At 46.5% G+C, this 22,072-nt stretch overlaps 1 protein-coding gene and 1 long non-coding RNA gene across 5 annotated transcripts in view; one reads left to right on the top strand and one right to left on the bottom strand.

Annotated features, from left to right (window-relative positions):
- The window catches only part of LOC143784608 (uncharacterized), an 86,781-nt gene extending 79,849 nt beyond the window's left edge, over positions 1 to 6,932 (bottom strand). Inside the window, exons 1-2 of one of the 3 annotated variants that reach the window (XR_013217848.1) lie at positions 6,878 to 6,932; positions 371 to 444 (exon numbers count right to left, since the gene is read on the bottom strand). This is a non-coding gene — a long non-coding RNA (uncharacterized LOC143784608). Of the gene's footprint in view, positions 1 to 370; positions 844 to 6,877 lie in introns of those variants that run through there. The other 2 variants (XR_013217845.1, XR_013217846.1) reach the window with 2 other exon arrangements.
- A 113-nt stretch (positions 6,933 to 7,045) lies between these two features.
- UBXN4 (UBX domain protein 4) lies at positions 7,046 to 19,733 on the top strand. 2 transcript variants are annotated; one of them, XM_077273043.1, is made up of 14 exons: positions 7,046 to 7,238; positions 8,953 to 9,055; positions 10,918 to 10,946; positions 11,478 to 11,596; positions 12,345 to 12,501; positions 12,581 to 12,671; positions 13,003 to 13,057; positions 13,344 to 13,508; positions 14,203 to 14,330; positions 14,409 to 14,511; positions 14,873 to 15,004; positions 15,112 to 15,323; positions 17,434 to 17,565; positions 19,317 to 19,733. In XM_077273043.1, exons 1-14 carry the CDS (start codon positions 7,157 to 7,159, stop codon positions 19,318 to 19,320), a joined length of 1,512 nt encoding a protein of 503 aa, XP_077129158.1. In that variant the 5' UTR covers positions 7,046 to 7,156; the 3' UTR covers positions 19,321 to 19,733. The 2 variants fall into 2 exon arrangements, with proteins under 2 accessions (XP_077129158.1, XP_077129157.1); XM_077273042.1 differs by lacking the exon at positions 19,317 to 19,733 and having other exon boundaries at positions 17,434 to 17,694.
- Positions 19,734 to 22,072: the final 2,339 nt, after the last annotated feature.

Here is a 22,072-nt window from a genome sequence, read left to right as displayed (position 1 = left end):
GCAGCAGGAATAAAGTAGAGGATAGCTTCACAATCACTGGGAATGGGCATTTAAATGTTTCACCACGCCAAGGATGTCCCGTTGCTGGATTTGAGCAGTGATGCTGTGCCGACAGATGACTCCCTTTAAATATGAGCTGAGCTGCAGTACCCAGCAGCAGCTGCTAATCATTGGGGGGGCGCTGTGCTGTTCACTGTTTACTTCTAGCCGTCACTGAAGCTTAATAATGGCCGATTTGTGGAAGTGTTGGGGGTTGGACTCCCACTGATTAGATAATGAGGTCCTATCCTAAGGGTAGGCTACCACTATTATATGCATTCGTTTTAAGTTGCAAAATTGAGCATAACTCACAACTCCACACAGTACTCACATAACATGCAGAATTTGCTGCCATCATCTTCTCAGTTAATAGATATCCAGTCCACATGCTGCAAAGGTTGTAACCTTACATTAAACAAAAAAAGGTACAAAAAGACATAAAAAAAGATATGTAAATAAAAGAAATAGAAAAAAAAATCTACCTGAACAGCAAGACGTAACAGCGAATATCCATAGACTAAAGGTACCGTCACACTAAGCGACTTTGCAGCGAGAACGACGACGATCCGTGACGTTGCAGCGTCCTGGATAGCGATCTCGTTGTGTTTGGATCCCGCTGTGAGATCGCTGGTCGGAGCTAGAAGTCCAGAACTTTATTTCGTCGCTAGATCACCCGCTGTCATCGCTGGATCGGTGTGTGTGTGACACCGATCCAGCGATGTGTTCACTTGTAACCAGGGTAAATATCGGGTTGCTAAGCGCAGGGCCACGCTTAGTAACCCGATATTTACCCTGGTTACCATTGTAAAAGTTAAAAAAAAACACTACATACTCGCCTTCTGATGTCTGTCACGTCCCCCGCCGGCAGCTTCCCTGCACTGAATGTGTCAGCGCTGGCCGGCCGTAAAGCAGAGCACAGCGGTGACGTCACCGCTGCTGCCGGCGCTGACACATTCAGTCCGTGCAGGAAGCTCTCGGCAGCAGCGCGTAACCCTGTGGACGCCGGCGGGGGACGTGACAGACATCAGAAGGTGAGTATGTAGTGTTTTTTTTTTTACTTTTACAATGGTAACCAGGGTAAATATCGGGTTACTAAGCGCGGCCCTGCACTTAGTAACCCGATGTTTACCCTGGTTACCCGGGTGCTGCAGGGGGACTTCGGCATCGTTGAAGACAGTTTCAACGATGCCGAAGTCGTTCCCCTGATCGTTGGTCGCTGGAGAGAGCTGTCTGTGTGACAGCTCCCCAGCGACCACACAACGACTTACCAACGATCGCATCGCTGGTCGTGATCGTTGGTAAGTCGTTTAGTGTAACGGTACCCTAAGTCCTCATGGGGCTGATGTGCACTGGATTTGCTCGCAGAAAGACAATTGTTAATGATAATATCAGCAAAGTGGTTGGGATTTTCAGAAATCTCTTTAACATGGTGCAGAGAAATCTGGGGAAAATCTATAGTGGCTCCATCCTATAAAATAACTGATAACACCTCTATATACAGCAGATAACACAGGATCCACCATTCACAATAGGTGATGTCACAGCTCACCTCCTCCTCCTGTATAATGACTAACACCTCTATATACAGTAGATAGCACAGGATCCACCATTCACAATAAGCGATGTCACAGCTCACCGCCTCCTCCTGTATAATGACTGATAACACCTCTATATACAGTAGATAACACAGGATCTACCATTCACAATAGGCGGTCACAGCTCCCCTCCTCCTGTACAATGACTGATAACACCTCTATATACAGTAGATAACACAGGATCCACCATTCACAATAGGTGATGTCACAGCTCACCTCCTCCTCCTGTACAATGACTGATAACACCTCTATATACAGTAGATAACACAGGATCCACCATTCACAATAGGTGTCACAGCTCACCTCCTCCTCCTGTACAACGACTGATAACACCTCTATATACAGTAGATAACACAAGATCCACCATTCACAATAGATGATGTCACAGCTCACCACCTCCTCCTGTATGACTGATAACACCTCTATATACAGTAGATAACACAAGATCCACCATTCACAATAGGTGATGTCACAGCTCACCTCCTCCTCCTGTACAATGACTGATAACACCTCTATATATACAGTAGATAACACAAGATCCACCATTCACAATAGATGATGTCACAGCTCACCACCTCCTCCTGTATAATGACTGATAACACCTCTATATACAGTAGATAACACAAGATCCACCATTCACAATAGGTGATGTCACAGCTCACCTCCCCCTCCTGTACAATGACTGATAACACCTCTATATATACAGTAGATAACACAAGATCCACCATTCACAGTAGGTGATGTCACAGCTCACCTTCGCCCCTTCCTGTACAATGACTGATAACACCTATATACAGCAGATAACATGGGATCCACCATTCACAATAGGTGATGAGGTGATGTCACAGCTCACCTCCTCCTGTACAATGACCGATAACACCTCTATATACAGTAGATAACACAGGGTCCACCATTCACAATAGGTAATGTCACAGCTCACCTCCTGTACAATGACTGATAACACCTCTATATACAGTAGATAACACAGGATCCACCATTCACAATAGGTGATGTCACAGCTCACCTCCTCCTCCTGTACAATGACTGATAACACCTCTATATACAGTTAATAACACAGGATCCACCATTCACAATAGATGATGTCACAGCTCACCTCCTCCTGTACAATGACTGATAACACCTCTATATACAGTAGATAACACAGGATCCACCATTCACAATAGGTGATGTCACAGCTCACCTCTTCCCTGTCCGGTGACCTCTGCTAACAGCAGAGCATGAACAATAAATACCTGTGTACCATAAAGTGCAGCAGTTCACTATGTGCGCCAAGATGTATAAAAACAATGAATATTTGACAAATTAACTCCATTACTGCCCTAAAGACTATACGGTGCTTGATCCATAAATTGGCCCCTTGGTGGTTTCCCTCCAGCCTCAACAAACTGCACCTTGTCTTAAATGTAAGAGGGGACTGGATGCCTTTCTTCAAAAGTATAATGTTACAGGTTATATATACTAGATTCCTTGATAGACTAGTTCCCTGGATCAACGCCCTGATTGCCGTATGTGGAGTCGGGAAGGAATTGTTTTCTCCAATGTGGAGCTTACTCTTTGCCACATGTTTTTTTTTGCCTTCCTCTGGATCAGCATGTTAGGGCATGTTAGGTTAGGCTATGGGTTGAACTAGATGGACTTAAAGTCTTCCTTCAACCTTAATAATTATGTTACTATGGCTGGTGGGCGCAAATGAACTGTCCAGTTTCTACACTGAGCACTTTAGCTTTGTGAGTATAGTCTGTATGGCAGTAATGCAGTTTATTTTTCAAATCTTCGTTGTTTGTGTTCACCCTGACGCACGCATTGTGCTGCTGCACTTTGTATAATGCAGTCATAGCAGCTTGCATCTGTGCAGAGCGAGCTGTCAATCAAGATGTCGGGACGAGTGTACGGCTGCCGGTCACAATGCTGGGAGCGGTGGCTGTACCCGCCGTGCACGCCTCTAGGACTCCTCCGTTTTTGTGGCTCAGCACCGGCTTTCCAGTCTATGAGGAGTGGATGAAAAACTGAAGACATTAATTTTTAGCAGCTCTATTGTTAAGTTACCATCTAAAAGAAAACCATTTATGCAGTTTACCTCCTTCAGTATTTAAAAACAGGTAAGAAAAAAACAAGTACAAAATGGGATAAAAACCCTGCATGTTTTGCAGGCAAAAAGCTGATGTGTGAGCATTCCCTAAAGTTATCGCTTGTATTCAGGGACTCCATCTGTCTGCTCCTTTTTAGGAACAGAGAAACCAAATTAATGTCCAAAAAAAGATCCGCAGCATTACTGCAAAATGACCCACGTGGTTCATGATTTTTTTCCGCAAAGTAAAAAAAATGCTTTTATTTTTGTTCATAATCAGTTTTGCACCATTTTATGGCAAAAAAAAGTTCTGCTGTAATGTCACTCCTGGATAGACTGCAGAGCATTTGCTCAAAAATTGTGCCACTTGTTAAAAAATTGCAATTCATGATTGAGTCAAAAAACTTCCATAGAATTTGGTGCAAAAAAAAAAAGGAGATGAAGGAAAAAAAGACCAAAAATGTAAATAATAATAATAAAAAAAAACAAGATGCATAAATGATGAATTGGGAATTTTGTATTTTAAATTGTCTAATGGTCATGTCAGATGACACCTGCCAACATTTTTGTTGGGGAAATGGACATGTTTAGGCCCCTGACCCTCCTGTTAATGCTTTACTCCCCACCTCGGGCCCACCTGAAGATATCCACTTCTCTTGGAATTTTCATAAACATCCTCCATTTCAGTGCATAATGCTATAAACTTGCCAGGAGATCGAGTCTGAAAATTCGGCAAATTCCAAGCAGATTGCCGGTATGTAGAGATGAGCGAAAGGATTTGTTATACTCTGGTCCGGCAACCACACTGGTGTCCTACCATAGCATCCGGCCCAGGGCAGTTGAAATTCCTCTACCAGCAATCAATTGCCGAGCAGTCGGCCCAGGGCAGTGCGAAATTCCTCTACCAGCAATCTATTGCCGAGCGGCCGGCCCAGGGCAGTGGAAAATTCTTCTACCGCAATCAATTGTCGAGCAGCCGGCCCAGGGCAGTGCGAAATTCCTCTACCAGCAATCTATTGCCGAGCAGCCGGCCCAGGGCAGTGTGAAATTCCTCTACCAGCAATCGTCGAGCAGCCGGCCCAGGGCAGTGCGACATTCCTCTACCAGCGATCTATTGCCGAGCGGCCGGCCCAGGGCCGTGTGAAATTCCTCTACCAGCTATCAGTTGCCGAGTAGCCGGCCCAGGGCAGTGCGACATTCCTCTACCAGCAATCAATTGCCGAGCAGCCGGCCCAGGGCAGTGCAAAATTCCTCTACCAGCAATGGCCTAGCAGCTGGCCCAGGGCAGTGCGAAATTCCTCTACCAGCAATCAATTGCCGAGCAGCCGGCCCAGGGCAGTGCAAAATTCCTCTACCGCAATCAATTGTCGAGCAGCCGGCCCAGGGCAGTGCAAAATTCCTCTACCGCAATCAATTGTCGAGCAGCCGGCCCAGGGCAGTGTGAAATTCCTCTACCAGCAATCAGTTGCCGAGTAGCTGGCCCAAGGCAGTGCGAAATTCCTCTACCAGCAATCTATTGCCGAGCAGCCGGCCCAGGGCAGTGCAAAATTCCTGTACCGCAATCAATTGTCGAGCAGCCGGCCCAGGACAGTGCGAAATTCCTCTACCAGCAATCAATTGCCGAGCAGCCAGCCCAGGGCAGGCAAAATTCCTCTACCAGCAATCAATTGCCGAGCAGCCGGCCCAGGGCAGTGCGAAATTCCTCTACCAGCAATCAATTGCCGAGCAGCCAGCCCAGGGCAGGCATAATTCCTCTACCGCAATCAATTGTCGAGCAGCCGGCCCAGGGCAGTGCAAAATTCCTCTACCAGCAATCAATTGTCGAGCAGCCAGCCCAGGGCAGTGCGAAATTCCTCTACCAGCAATGAATTCCTGAGCAGCTGGCCCAGGACAGTGCGAAATTCCTCTACCAGCAATCAATTCCCGAGTAGCTGGCCCAGGACAGTGCGAAATTCCTCTGCCAGCAATCAATTGCCGGCGTCCTCGGCAATTTTTGCGATTTTTTTTTTTGACCCCCGAGGCGTTGTGGCACAAGACATGTCATAATGTCGTATGAAACCTAGTGACTCAGCCTCATGTCATGGGGGACTAGTAACCCCAGAAAGTGCCCAGGATGCCACCATTTGTGTGGAGTACGGACCCGGGTAGTGCGGATCTTTTTCCTCATCTCTCCAGATACGTGGTGAGTTTTCCTTTTCCGCCTATTATCAGTCAGTAGCGCGTGGACTGATGGTGGTCTGTTGTGTGTACACAAGAATGTTTTTTTTTTCTGGGGGGGGGGGGGGGGGTTGTGCCCATTTTCACTTTTTTTTTATCATCTGTGTTCACTGAATAAATCTGTTCTGAAACTAAAATGGAAAAAAAAAAGAGTGAGAAAAAAAACATTGAAAACATTACTGCGGCCCTGATCTGTCACCAGCATTTTTTTTTTTTTTACATTATTTTATCTTTAGTTCTTTTTATGTCTCGTCTTTCTTTCTGCCTCGATTGTATTTTTTTTTTTTTTGCACCAAATTCAACAAGAAGTTGAACGACGTTCAATTTTCTGTAAATTCACCGACGCTTTTTCTGGGGGCTCTCTGGCTTCTTTTGCATCTGTTTGTAGAAGTGAAAGTTGCCCGATCAACACTTTTGGGATTGGATAAACACAGTCACAATGACTATTAGAAAAGTGACAGAAAGGTTCAAAATGGAGCAAAAAATAAATAAATAATGAATTAGATGGGGAAAAACTGTAAAAAAAAGAAAGTAATATAAAAAAAGAAAAAAGACAACAAATTTAAATATAAATAAATACATCGGATTTTGTGTGTGACCTCCTCCCTGGAAATGTGTAAACTTTTTGGTGTCCGTTACTTAAAGGCATGTAACATAGGACTTAAAGGGGATGTCCAGGATTTTTCAAAATTGGGATAAAGGCTGAAAATGATATATTAAATATTTCTGTAGCAATGACATCACTTCCACCACCGCTGCAGGCAATCACTGGTCTGATGACTACTGACTGAGGTCAGTGATTGGCTGCTGCGGTCACGTGAATGACGAATCATTACTACAGGACCAGAGGAGCAGAGGTAGGAGAGAAACAGGTAATTAACGTGTTTTTTTTTTACTGTTTTAGTTTTGAAAAGTGAAAGGAGACCCCTTTACGAACCCCAAGTCGGGGGGCTGCACAGAGATCAGGCAGAGCGCTGTCAGGGCTGCATCTGTTGCCATGACGATCGCTAGGAAAAGAGAAAAAAAAGAAAAACACGCCTTTCTAGGCGTGGTTTTGTTTTAGCCAATCCTGCAAGTGGGCGTGGTTTGCGGATTAGAGCGCCGTGCGTGATGACGTTTTTTTGCGTCAGAGCCCGTTCTCCGCTTCGTCATCGTTGTATGTCCGGCTGGCAGTGACAGGAGGAGGCGGACGGAGGAATAACTCCAGGCCGGGGACATGCTGTGGTTCCAGGGATCCATCCCGGAGGCCATAGCCGCGGCCAAGCAGCGGAGCTCCGTGTTTGTCGTGTTTGTGGCGGGTGAGGAGGGCGCTGTGGGGATGGGGGCTGCAGGAAGGACTGAGCCGGGCTGCTAGTGTCAGGTGGTGGCAGCTACAGCCAGGGAGAAGTGTGGGCCCCGGAGTAAGCGGTGGGGCCTGGAGCCTGCTGTTGTGGCACTACAACTCCCAGCATGCTGGTGACAGGAACTAAGACTGGACTTTCGCCCTTCATCCAATCCCAGTTCTTTCTGTCGCCGCCCCTCATCACATTGCCCTTCTCGGCCCCCAATAGTCGTCCTGTCCCTTTATCTCGTTTCTCCTTTTTTGTTTTTTATTCGTCGCTGCCCTTTGTGCGTTTTGTCCGTCCCTTAGATCTTGTTTTTTTTCAAGCAAAACATTTTCTATTGTGGCTTATCCTGGTATGGAAAAAAAATCGAAAACCGTCCCACTTCCTTCTTGCTTTGATCCTTGACTTGAATCAATAATGAACATTAATTTACTTAGCAAACTGGTTAAAAAAAAAAAAAAACAGATTGTGCTTTACTCATTCTCCCCTGGTCCAACGCTGAATCTCCACCTTTGCTCCGGGTGTCTGTTATTGTCTGCAGTGCTGACGTCACTCTGAAAGCGCTGCAGCCGGTTAATGCACTCAGTGCCTTGTGTGCTGTCTACTCGGTCTGAGCTTACTGATTGGCTGCAGCGCTGTCAACATGGCATGTATAGAGATGGGGAGCAGTGGCAGAGATTTGGCGCTGCGCTCTGGCTCTATTTGTTCCAAGTTCGTCGCCATTTTTTTTCTTATCGGTAAAGTGTAATTTTGTTTTTAGGAAACTTTTGAATCAGGGGTCATCTTGATGGGGTCACAATGAAGGGACACTGGGTGGGAGGCAGCACGGTCACCCCACTGTCCTGAACTGGGAGCTCTGCCATGCAGCAAGCAGAGGCAGCGTAGTATGAGCGCTGACGCTGGCCTGATCCTGCACACAGCCTGTATGCACTGCGCTCTTTGCCTTGGAAACTGGCCACTGCTAATAGACTGCAGCGGTGGCTGGTCACCTTGACAACAAGCTGTAAATTGTAGAATTAACACTTGTTGAGATTGAAGTGAATTTTTTAATAAGAGGTAAATTGCAAAGTTGTCAGTTTTTACATGCCCTTTGCAACTGTAGTAATTAGAAAACTTGAGAATAACTCTTACGGATCTGTTTACATCATATTTGGTCTAATATACGGTAAGTGTTTTAATGCAATCCTCTATGGCAGAGGATAAAAAGAACAGAACAGTTTGTTGGCCTTTGTCAGCTGAATGGAGTCCTATGGTTACCTCCTATAGAAGCTTGTTTTGTTTTTAATAAAACCTGATTTGACGTCGCAGCGGTGGAAAGTTTGGCAGATATCAATAATTGCATTTATTTGTTAGGGTTCACATGTTGGGATGAAATTGTGTTTTCATTTCAGGTTTTGCAAAATCGTACCAAAATCTTGACCACAATGCGTGACTAAGCTCCTCAGCTATGTATCTGATCTGTCAGGGTATGAATGGTATTACAAGGATTTTATGCTGTAAATCTATAAAGGAGATCAACTAGGGAACACAATACATAAATAACACCTGTCTGGATGTTAAATGGGATTACGGTATTCGACCTTTGGGGGGGATAAAATTCAGCTGTTCTCCACCTAATGATCATCTCTTTTGAAGAGCAAAATATGGTTGGTTATGTGGTCAACACTCCCATATTCTCATGTTACAGGGGATGATGAGCAGTCGACTCAGATGGCGGAGAGCTGGGGGAATGAATCGGTGGAGCGGGCGACTGCAGAAGGCTTTGTCGCTATTAGGATTGACAGTAAGAGGTCTGTGCAGTACATGTAGGTACAAGGGACGTTCATTAAAGATTTCCCCTGACCCACTTCCTGTGGACTGAGAGCAATGACACTTGGCACAGTTATTAGTCCTTCTCCACATAGGTGACACACGCTTCTCCCGTCTCTTTAAAGGGAACCTGTCACCTGAATTTGGCGGGACAGATTTGCGGTCATATGGGCGGGGTTTTCGGGTGTTTGATTCACCCTTTCCTTACCCGCTGGCTGCATCCTGGCCGCACTATTGGGTTGAAGTTCATGCTGTGTCCTCCATAGTACACGCGCAGTATGCTTTGCCCAACTGCGGGCAAAGCCGAAAAGCATTAGTGCGCATGCGCCGGCGCACTATGTCCCGGAACACAGCGAAATACTTCCGGGACATAGTGCGCCGGCGCATGCGCACTAATGCTTTTCGGCTTTGCCCACAGTTGGGCAAAGCATACTGCGCGTGCGCAAGGCAAGATTGCCTTGCGCAGGGGTATACTACAGAGGACACAGCATGAACTTCAACCCAATATTGCAGCCAGCATGCAGCCAGCGGGTAAGGAAAGGGTGAATCAAACACCCGAAAACCCCGCCCATATGACCGCAAACCTGTCCCGCCAAATTCAGGTGACAGGTTCCCTTTAAGCAGCTGTAAACGCCTCGCTTGTAGAAGTCGACAGGTTGCTACAAAAGCCACGTTGTGACTTCAGAAATCAGAGTCTCATCATCTGGAAATTGCTTGTCCTTCAAAATAACTTCATTGTTGGAAAAAAGGTGGAAGTCCGATGGTGCGAGGTCGGGTGAATAATGGTCATGCAGTAGAATTTCAAAGCCACAGGAGCGTGCTTCCATTTGGGCAACATTTGAGTTGTGAACTTGTGCATTGTCATGCAGAAGACGGACACCTTTGGTGAGCATGCCCACGTCTCTTGGTTTTGATGGCCTCCTGCAATTTTTGCAGTAGTGAAGCATAGTATGCCCCAGTGATCATGGTACCATTTGCTAGGAAATCCATCAGTACTACTCTGTGCTTGTCCCAAAATACCGTGAGCATGACCTTGCCTGTCGTGGGTTGGGCACGTGCCTTCTTTCTAAGCGGTGAGTCATGATTCTTCCATTGCATCGACTGGACTTTAGTCTCGGGATCATACTGATGGACCCAGCTTTCATCCTGTGTGATCTGTCTGTTGGAGAAGTCCTCCTGGTGTCCATGGCACATCGCCAATAGAACCTGAGAGCATTCGCCTCGTTCCTGCTTCTGGAAAGGTGTGAGCAGCCTGGGAACCCAGCGAGCGGATACCTGATGCATGTGAAGATGGTCTTGGATGATTTTTTTCCACGGACCTCACACTAATCTTGACATTTTGGGCCAGGTGGTGAATGGTTACACGGTGATTTTCCAAAATGGCGACCTCCACTTGCTGGATGGTGAGATCATCAATAGCAGAGTGGCGTTGCCCTGGAATTGGAGCTGTTTGCACCGAAGTCCGACCATATTTGAATTGATTATGCCAGTTCTTAACTACATGATATGATGGGGAATCATCACCATAAACCTCTTTCATCTCATCGAACGTCTCCTTTGGTGTGAGACCTCTCAAGTAAAGGACCTTGATGTCTGCTCTGTATTCCACTGGGTCCATTATCAAACCTAACAGCACGTCAGCACCTGTAACATTGAGACCGTTATCAGTTCTGAGTTGCAAATTGTCACGTGACCTATAGAGACTTAGAAGTGGGTCATGGGAAATCTTTAATGAGCGCCCCTCGTAATGCTAGTGAGGGCATAAATATATCTTATCGAAAATTAACTGCTCTGGATGTCTATATTGATATTCTAAATATTTTTTTTTTTTCTCTCATTATAGTGAAACTTGTCTGCAGTTTTCCCAGATCTGTATCCTTTTATGTGTTCTTTTTTTATGTAATTTCAGATTGTCATGATTTCAGCAAATTAAAGTGTAAATTTACTTTTAACCCCCAGTTTATGTATAGAATTAATACACCTAAAAACAGAGTCGCTGTGTATGTAAATTACTGATCCTGAGTTACCTCCTGTATTATACTCCAGAGCTGCAGTCACTATTCTGCTGGTGCAGTCACTGTGTACATACATTACATTACTGATCCTGAGTTACATCCTGTATTATACCCCAGATCTGCACTCACTATTCTGCTGGTGCAGTCACTGTGTACATACATTACATTACTGATCCTGAGTTACACCCTGTATTATACCCCAGAGCTGCACTCACTATTCTGCTGGTGCAGTCACTGTACATACATTACATTACTGATCCTGAGTTACCTCCTGTATTATACCCCAGAGCTGCACTCACTATTCTGCTGGGCATTGTGCTTGTAGCTTTGTTTCTTATGTTTCATCTCCCAACCAGTCCCTTTTGGTCCTTGACCAGTCTCATCTCAGATCCTGTGGTTTGTATCCCGTCCAGTTTCTTCATCGGAGAGAACGGGATCCCACTGGAAGTCATTGCTGGCAGTATATCAGCAGAGGAATTAATAGCAAAGATAACTAAAGTGAAGCAGGTGCGGAGCGCCATCTCCAGCTGCCTGACATGTTTGCTATCATAGCGTTTATCATAGTGATCTTTTTGTTGTGTGTCACAATTAGTCATTTATATTTCTCGCTGCTTCGGTTGCTTTTTTACCCGTTGGTTAACAGATAGTTGTCAGTTTTGTGCAGGAGTTTGTAGACATTGCACCATGGCAGTCATCGCAGTCAGGTTATGTACCGGCTTATGTACCCTGAAAGTAACTTTCACTAAGTGTGTGAGACTGGGCATGCTTTACTTGGGATGGAAAGGGGAGGTTTCAATGCAAACTATCCTTCAACCTGAGATGGGTAAATGAATGGTGATTGCTGTGGAATGAGAATAAGCTTCATTAATCATAGAGGCTGCAAAGCTGAAATCTCTAATTTCCCATATTTCCATTCCAGCAATTACCCATTTGTACAAGCAAAGTAGTGACCTGAGATTTGCATCTTATTGTAATCAGTATATAGGATGTCTGCGCCTGTAGGCGTCGGGACCCTGGTGCCTGTGTGCGCCCGTGGGCGACGGGACCCTGGTGCCTGTCTGCGCCCGTGGGCGACGGGACCCTGGTGCCTGTCTGCGCCCGTGGGCGACGGGACCCTGGTGCCTGTGTGCGCCCGTGGGCGACGGGACCCTCACTCCTGTAGCTGAACCTACATATGAGCCAGGATATTCCATGCATTAATGGAGAAGATTGTTTGCTTTTATTTTGGATAATGATTTTATAATCCGCCCACTAGATGCACTTGGGGAAGATTGACGAGTTATCAGCGAGCATAGACGTATCCAGTGATTCTCCCGTTACTTCTACTACTGAATCTTGTCCTGTATCCGAGAGCCCATCTGTGGAATCGCCCCCTGTACAGACCATCTCTGCATCACCCGAGACCACCCCAGGTCAGTACATTGCCCTGACTTTACCGCCTGCGTTTATTCTGCGTTTTTGGTGTAAGTAAATATATCATGTCTTCCTCAGCACAAAGCGACGAGTCACCCACAGATGAATCCAAGGAGGTTGTGGAAGATGCCAGCGAGACATCCAGTGACCTGGCCGAGAAGATGGAGAGGTCGGCTTTACATCAATCATGTATACAGAAATGTCTTAATGTAGTTAACCCCTTAAACATACAGCCAGGTTTAGTTCATCACACACCTTATTTTTCCATCCTAGCCGGATGCAGGCTTGATTTTTTTTTTTGTAAAACTAGCTGTATTTTTTTTATTTTTTATAGTAATCTAATGATGGAGCAGAGTAGTATCTTTTTTGCCCCCCCCCCCCCTATTAGCATTCGTAGGGTTGCTCCCACCCCCTATGTCTAGCATCTGATTTGTATTTTTTCACTTTTCTCTTGGATGTACCGTACTTGAATCAACTAAACTACGGAAATACCTTTGTAGGGTCATGTCCAAGTTAGAAAAGAAGATGGAGGAGAAAAAACAGGAAGAGCAAGAGGTAAGTAACTCGTCTATTGTTTAATAATCCGCGGTTCAGCCACAACACCCAGAACTGAGCGGCGCTTTGATCACTGCTGGTCGTCTCGGGTCCATGCAGCCTTAACCACACAAGCAGTGATCTGTTTCTGCATGGTTCAGATGTTATATCCTGTAAGACACCATTACAGATATTCTTTGTTTTACTAGATTACAAGGTAAACACTTCCTCATAGTGAAACCCTGTGACATTGAAAGTCCTCATTGTTACTGCCTGAAATAACCTTTCTCTGTTTGTCCTTTTGTAGAAAGAGATCAAGAGAGAAATAGAGAGGAGAAAAGTGGGAAAAGACATGTTGGAGTATAAAAGAAAGCAGGAAGATGACCAGGCCAGACGGGCACTGGAGGAGAGGAACCGGGAGAAGGCCGAGGATAAAGCTGCCAGAGAGCGGATTAGACAGCAGATCGCACAGGTTAGCTGGGTGTACTCCAGAGCTGCCCTCACTGTTCTGCTGGTGGAATCGCTGTGTAAAGACATTACTGATCCTGAGTTACATCCTGTATTATACCCCAGAGCTGCACTCACTATTCTGCTAGTGCAGTCACTGTGTACATACATTACATTACTGATCCTGAGTTACATCCTGCATTATACTCCTGAGCTGCACTCACTATTCTGCTGGTGCAGTCACTGTGTGCATACATTACATTACTGATCCTGAGTTACATCCTGTATTATACCCCAGATCTGCACTCACTATTCTGCTGGTGCAGTCACTGTGTACATACATTACATTACTGATCCTGAGTTACATCCTGTATTATACCCCAGAGCTGCACTCACTATTCTGCAGGTGCAGTCAGTGTGTATATACATTACATTACTGATCCTGAGTTACATCCTGTATTATACCCCAGAGCTGCACTCACTATTCTGCTGGTGCAGTCACTGTGTACATACATTACATTACTGATCCTGTACTGATCCTCAGGTACATCCTGTATTATACCCCAGAGCTGCACTCACTATTCTGCTGTGTACATACATTACATTACTCTGCTTTAGATCATTGAGGTAGAACATAATCCACCTCTTTCCTGCAGTGAATCTGGTGTTGATATTATTTTGAAGCTTTCAGTGTACATAAATATATTTTTGCTTTTTAGGATCGCGCTGATCGAGCTGCCAGATTTGCGAAGACTAAAGAAGAACAAGAAGCTATACGGGTGGCTGAACTGCAGGCGCGACAGGCTGAGATGGAAGCCAGGAGGGAAGCGGCCCAGAAGGAGCGTCGGTAAGTGCTGCACCCTGGTCTCTACAGTCCGCCGTCTCCTCACTCCTGCATATGACGTTGTGCGCTCCTTCTGTCCAGGACAATAGCCAGGATACAGTTCCGACTTCCCGATGGCTCATCCTTCACTAACCAGTTCTCATCAGAAGCTCCTCTGGAGGAAGCTCGGCAGTTTGCTGCACAGGTCAGTGGGGAATCGATAGTGAAGCTTTACATTTACATTTTTGTCTCAGCTGTGCTTTTGGTAAATGTGTTGTTGGAAGTATACAGCAGATAAATAGTCTGGTGTATTTGTTAGGGCTGTGTTCTCTATCAGGCACCTTCAATGTGCAAAAGTGGTGCTGTTTCTGGGAGAGTACAAAAACCAAAGAAGATTTTTTTCGATCCAAAAACCCCTTTAATTGTTAAAGAATTCCCAGTGTCCTAGTTAAGATAACTAAAAGGGGTTGTCCAGGACTTGCCTATTGATAAGTCTTTCTAAAACCTTTTATCGAAGGATCATTATGGCTGAGGACTAATAAGATGCATTATTTCTTTTCTTGCAGACTGTTGGAAACACATACGGCAATTTCTCCTTAGCAACGATGTTTCCTCGTAGAGAATTTACCAAAGAGGATTACGGGAAATCTTTACTGTCCTTGGAACTTGCACCCAGTGCCTCAATAGTCCTCTTGCCGGTAGGTCTGCAGAAGATCCATGCAGAATGTGCCGCTTGTGTACACGCAGATTTATCCACACAGATGGCTCCGGTTTGTATTAACTTCTGTCTTTGCTCTTTTAACAGGCTGGAAGGCCAGCTCGGGCCGTAGTGCAATCATCAGACGGCGGGGTCTGGGGTTTTCTGGGTACATTACTATATCCCCTCCTTGCAATCTGGCGTTTTCTGAGCAGTTTCTTATTTAGTAGCCCACCCCCATCACAGCACACAGACAGGCCAGGTTATACCCAGCAAGAAAGTGCAAACTCCTCGGCATCCAGTAGTTCAGAGCCAAAGAGGTAAGTGTACGAGCAGGCTCATCACTATTAAAAGGCGAGGTCATTCTGCATGGATCCCCCTTAAAGGCGAACATTTGATATAGGGCAGCACAGTGGCTCAGTGGTTAGCACTTCAGCTTTGCAGCGCTGGGGTCCTGGGTTAAAATCCCACCAAGGACAACATCTGCAAGGAGTTAGTATGTTCTCCCCTTGTTTGCATGGGTTTTCTCCGGTTTCCGCCCACATTCCAAAGACATATTGATAGGGGATTTTAGATTGTGAGCCCCAATGGGGACAGCGATGATAATGTCTAAACGCGGTGTGGAATTAATAGCTATATAAATGAGTAAAATAAATAAATATACCAGGTAGGCATATTAGATGGCAGTAAGCCAAACAATGTTTCAGCCAACAACCATCTCTGCCGTCTCTCCCATACACAGGAGCGCTTGCTTACTTGGCCAAGCACTTCAGTGTTCTCTAACAGAAAGTCGTTGGTTGACACATCGGCCGGCGGCTGATCTCCAGGAGAACAATGCGATCGGCAGTTTGAAATTTCTACATGCACAATTGACATCTATCTCAATCGTCCAGCGTCCCCACACACAGTCAGTCGCACCCGCTGATATCGCTGGGTTCAGCCAACATTAGTCCAATGTGTACGGGGTCCTTACGGTTACACAAACTATCGGATGGCTTGCCTTGTGTCTAAAATTTGCACCAAAATTGACACAGCATTGCATTTATATGAAACCACACCACTAGTCGGATAAGGCACAGACATCAGCTAAAAGCATTCAAGAAACGTTAAAGGGGTATTTCCATCTCTAAAGGCCCCGTCTCACTAAGCGATTTACCAACGATCACGACCAGCGATATGACCTGGCCGTGATCGTTGGTAAGTCGTTGTGTGGTCGCTGGGGAGCTGTCACACAGACCGCTCTCCCCAGCGACCAACGATCAGGGGAACGACTTCGGCATCGTTGAAACTGTCTTCAACGATGCCGAAGTCCCCCTGCAGCACCCGGGTAACCAGGGTAAACATCGGGTTACTAAGCGCAGGGCCGCGCTTAGTAACCCGATGTTTACCCTGGTTACCAAAAAAAACAAACAGTACATACTCGCCTTTCGGTGTCCAGGTCCCTTGCCGTCTGCTTCCTGCTCTCACTGACTGCCGGCCGTACAGCGAGAGCAGAGCGCAGCGGTGACGTCACTGCTGTGCTCTCATTTCTCACTGTACGGCCGGCAGTCAGTGAGAGCAGGAAGCAGACGGCAAGGGACCTGGACACTGAAAGGCGAGTATGTACTGTTTGTTTTTTTTGGTAACCAGGGTAAACATCGGGTTACTAAGCGCGGCCCTGCGCTTAGTAACCCGATGTTTACCCTGGTTACCAGTGAAGACATCGCTGGATCGGTGTCACACACACCGATTCAGCAATGTCAGCGGGGCCTCAACGACCAAAAAAAGGTCCAGGCCATTCCGACACGACCAGCGATCTCGCAGCAGGGGCCTGATCGCTGGTACGTGTCACACATAGCGAGATCGCTATGGAGGTCGCTGTTGCGTCACAAAACTTGTGACTCAGCAGCGATCTCGCTAGCGATCTCGCTATGTGAGACGGGGCCTTAAGATATAATCCCAATATGTAGTAGGTATAATATTAGCAAATGCCTCCAAATAGAAATGTAGTATAGTTCTCCTGATTCGCGATGTCGCTTAGTCCATGTGCAAGGCATTGCAGTAGCTTAGGAATCCATGGTTATGACCATTAGCAACTGTCACTGTATGAGTGGCCGCATACATGGAGATGTAAGTTACTGCAATGCCCTGCACATGGGGTAAGTGACATAACGTATCAGAAGAACTATACTACATTTGTAATTGGAGGTATTTGCTAATATTATTATTACACCTACTGCACATTGAGATAGGAATACCCCTTTTTAAGCTTTGAAAATCCACAATGGGGGGAGTTTTTTCAGGTTAGCAGCAGACACCTAATGTCACACATTTCTCCCAGGGTTTCAATGCAAAGGGAGAGGATAAAAGGCAAAAATCTAAAACTAATCCATAAAGTTAAAAATTCTGCCAAATCTGACTGCTAATCATGCATCTCCATGTTTTGTTCAGGGAAGCAGTTCGGAAAAGGGTACTTGAAAAACGAACAGACGAATTTAAGAAAGAAGGCAAAATCTACAGGTTAAGGACGCAAGATGATGAGGATGAAAACAATACCTGGAACGGGAACTCCACTCAGCAGATGTAGGAGCGGATTCTCCCATGTTTATTTAGGGTTTGATTTGTTTGAACCACATTGCTGCGGTTTTGGGGGGTGGGGGAGGGGAGGATTCTGTATTTTAATCACTGTCACATGGCTTAGCTCAATGCATGTAATTAGGATCTGCTAATTCATCTGATTATACTTTTACAGTCACTGCTCTTGATAGAATTCGCCTATCTAATAAGTGCGTTCCGGAATTTTTATTTTTCTCTTTATTTTGGGCAAGCTCAGCAACATTTTCTTGAAGGGGCTGTCCAGATTCTGAATCCTCACAGCTCGCGCACCACACACTGTCAGGATTCTCCAATGCTGGCTGTGAGAGCCAGAGGTTACGTGCCGACTAGACTTGCTTGGTCTTGCTCAATTCACTTGTATTGAGTGAGGCAGGTGACGTCTAGTCTGATTGTAGCCTGAAGTATGCAAGTCGCATACGTGGGAGTTTCATGACCACACGTACTGGTTGCTGACACAGGAGAATCCTTGACTGCGTGTGGCGCGCACTCTTTGAGGATTAAGCACAAATTTGGATAATCCCTTCAATTCTTTTTCATTTAGCGCAGGTTTTGGCAAAAAAGTAAATTCTGCTACCTAAGAGGACTTGTCGGGTTCAACTTGCTCTTTACTCTACAAAACTGACTTTAAAAAATCGCACATTTTTTCACAACATTTAGTTGTGCAAAAAATTGTGAAGTTGCACCGAATTCATAAAGAGTTGTCTAATGTTCTGTTTTCAGGAGAACACCGTGATCCTGCTTTGGGCAGTGTGCTCCTAAAGATTGACATTTTAGGTCAGTGCTGTGGTGGCACCTCTGGTACAAACTGCGCCTTTCCATACTGCAGGCAGACGCTGTATCGGAGGAGCGCAGGAGAGCTAAAGTTTCCCTGTATCCAGCCAGATTCAGAGCTGCGCTCGTAATCGCCAAAGCAAAGCGCATTGAAGAGATTCTTGCTTCACTAACAAGTTTCTGACTGCAGCAGTGGCCGGTAAACTATGAAACGAGCGGTAAACATCGCTAACATGCCACCTCTGACTTCAGCAGTGGCCAGTAAACTATAAAACAAGCGGTACCCCCCCTCAATTCTCATTCTCTTGGGATTATGCATTGGTGAGTTGGTCCTCCTAGGAGTTTCCACCTTCCCCATCAATAAGGTATGTCAACACGTTCAGTGTTTGGCAGCACTTTGGACCCAGTACATGTCCGCTTCTTCCAAAGCGCTGCCAGCTTTTGAACGCAGGTGATTCCGCATGTGTTCATTGAACCGTGCGGAGTCGCCGCATCCAATACATTGTAGGGTGTTATCTTGCCAAAACTCACGTCTCCACAAGATAAATTGACATGCTGCAGTCTGGAAAGACGCGCCGCATATCCGTCTCCGCAGGGAAGCCACTGGCATCTATGGATCTATGGACGCATAGTGGACATGGGATTTCTTGAAATCATCCACTATGCTGTAACATCTGTACGCAGCGTCCAACACGCACCGTTTACGGACCATGGGAACGTACCCTAAGGCGTATTTGACACAGTTCAGATTTTTACAGTGCGTAGGGACCCTCACCAACTTTAGGAATGATAATGCCTTGTATTTCCTGGAGGAGGTAGACCAGAAGAATTGGCCCATAGTCTGGGAGTATGTGGGTAAATTTACCGAGCAATGTGCCGGATATACGAAAATATACATTTGGGAGTTGATTAAAAATTGCAGCTCTAGACACCTGTCTGCTTTCTAGGTGACATGATTCGGCCAGGAGAATGTCGCATATGGCTGCAATTCCAGAACATTGGCTATGCATAGCTACTACTTCCATCACATTGCCGTCCCTAAATCCGTACTCTCGGACTACCCCTCCAACAACTAAGAAACCCCTCAAACACAACTTATTGATGGACACTACTGTATCTCTTCAGCAAGACTACTGCAATTCTTCTAAGTCTTTTGATCAGCAATTTTTGGATGTTGCCGAACTTTTGTTTAGTTTTTTTTTTTCCCTTTGTTTTTACCCGTATTTAATTTTTTTGAGGAAACATAGTTTATGAAGAGAGAATTTCAGGACTTTGGATCTGCGGAGCAGTAATGTGCAGAGCAAATGTTGATTTATATATATTTGTAACATGTCACTTCTATATAAACCTTAGTAATATAAGAACGTTGTGACTGGCTTGCTTCTTTGGGATTTTCTTGTGCACGATTGTATTTTTTATTTTTCTTCAAGACATTCATTGTTTTTCATTGCAAGTCTAACTTGGTCTTTCTTTGATAGAAACTTGATGGACCTTGTATTGTTACTCATGAGTAGAAGAACCTTGGAGCGAGATCTTTCTCATTGTTGTGGCTTATCCTTGCAGTTTCAGTGACCTTGTTGAATATGTGACGAAGATTAAAGGGGTTGTCCGGTCCAAATTGATAAGTCTGCATTCACTCTGTGTGACTGTAGACTTATGAATCCCCCCAGCGCAGGCACTGTGGGGATTCACTGGTTTCTGAGTCAGGAACGGAGTGTATGCATGTATTCCACACTTAACGTGTCCGAGTCTCCCTGCCGAGAGTCGCACAAGTGTTCTCCGTATGGTCATCCGTGTGTAATGCGTTTGCAAGGTGATGATGCGATTTTTTTTTTTTTTTTTTTTTTTTTTTTCCCCCCCACACCTATGTATCTGTATGACATGCGTATGGCTTTACATTTGTCGCTGACTTTCCCCATTGAATTAAAAGGCTCAGTGGGCTGAAATGAGGAAAATATGTGCGTATTTCTCGCAAGGTACACTCATGGTCCGTGTGGTGTCCTACTTATTTATTTTCGCACCCATAGACTTGCATTGGCGAGACACGGGCGATATGTGTACAATCGCAGCATGCTGTGAATTCTCTCACACTCTTAATATGCCCGAGAAAAAAAACTGTGATGTGAGCTGCCCCATAGATTAACAATGGTCCGAGTACTATGCAATGTTTTCTTGCATAGCACTTGTCCTTATTCTATGCTAGTGTGACCCTGGCCTTATACATACTCCTGGGCAGTGGGCGCAGTCTCGCTCTCCATACACTTGTACGGAGCGAGGCTGCGCCCTCTAGTCGGACACGCCCACTGGATAGCCACGTCACTAGTGTATGGAGTGAGGCTGCGCCCTCTAGTCGGACACGCCCACTGGATAGCCACGTCACTAGTGTATGGAGTGAGGCTGCGCCCTCTAGTCGGACACGCCCACTGGATAGCCGCGTCACTAGTGTACGGAGCGAGGCTGCGCCCTCTAGTCGGACACGCCCACTGGATAGCCACGTCACTAGTGTATGGAGTGAGGCTGCGCCCTCTAGTCGGACACACCCACTGGATAGCCGCGTCACTAGTGTATGGAGTGAGGCTGCGCCCTCTAGTCGGACACGCCCACTGGATAGCCGCGTCACTAGTGTACGGAGCGAGGCTGCGCCCTCTAGTCGGACACACCCACTGGATAGCCACGTCACTAGTGTATGGAGCGAGGCTGCACCCTCTAGTCGGACACACCCACTGGATAGCCACGTCACTAGTGTATGGAGCGAGGCTGCACCCTCTAGTCGGACACACCCACTGGATAGCCACGTCACTAGTGTACGGAGCGAGGCTGCGCCCTCTAGTCGGACACACCCACTGGATAGCCGCGTAACTAGTGTACGGAGCGAGGCTGCGCCCTCTAGTCACACACCCACTGGATAGCCGCGTCACTAGTGTACGGAGCGAGGCTGCGCCCTCTAGTCACACACCCACTGGATAGCCACGTCACTAGTGTATGGAGCGAAGCTGCGCCCTCTAGTCGGACACACCCACTGGATAGCCGCGTCACTAGTGTACGGAGCGAGGCTGCACCCTCTAGTCACACACCCACTGGATAGCCGCGTCACTAGTGTACGGAGCGAGGCTGCGCCCTCTAGTCGGACACGCCCACTGGATAGCCACGTCACTAGTGTATGGAGTGAGGCTGCGCCCTCTAGTCGGACACACCCACTGGATAGCCGCGTCACTAGTGTATGGAGTGAGGCTGCGCCCTCTAGTCGGACACGCCCACTGGATAGCCGCGTCACTAGTGTACGGAGCGAGGCTGCGCCCTCTAGTCGGACACACCCACTGGATAGCCACGTCACTAGTGTATGGAGCGAGGCTGCACCCTCTAGTCGGACACACCCACTGGATAGCCACGTCACTAGTGTATGGAGCGAGGCTGCACCCTCTAGTCGGACACACCCACTGGATAGCCACGTCACTAGTGTACGGAGCGAGGCTGCGCCCTCTAGTCGGACACACCCACTGGATAGCCACGTCACTAGTGTACGGAGCGAGGCTGCGCCCTCTAGTCACACACCCACTGGATAGCCGCGTCACTAGTGTACGGAGCGAGGCTGCGCCCTCTAGTCACACACCCACTGGATAGCCACGTCACTAGTGTATGGAGCGAAGCTGCGCCCTCTAGTCGGACACACCCACTGGATAGCCGCGTCACTAGTGTACGGAGC

This window comes from Ranitomeya variabilis, chromosome 7 (assembly GCF_051348905.1).
Source record: "Ranitomeya variabilis isolate aRanVar5 chromosome 7, aRanVar5.hap1, whole genome shotgun sequence".
In the NCBI taxonomy this organism is placed as follows: domain Eukaryota; kingdom Metazoa; phylum Chordata; class Amphibia; order Anura; family Dendrobatidae; genus Ranitomeya; species Ranitomeya variabilis.
This window is presented reverse-complemented; position numbering and strand designations above follow the sequence as displayed.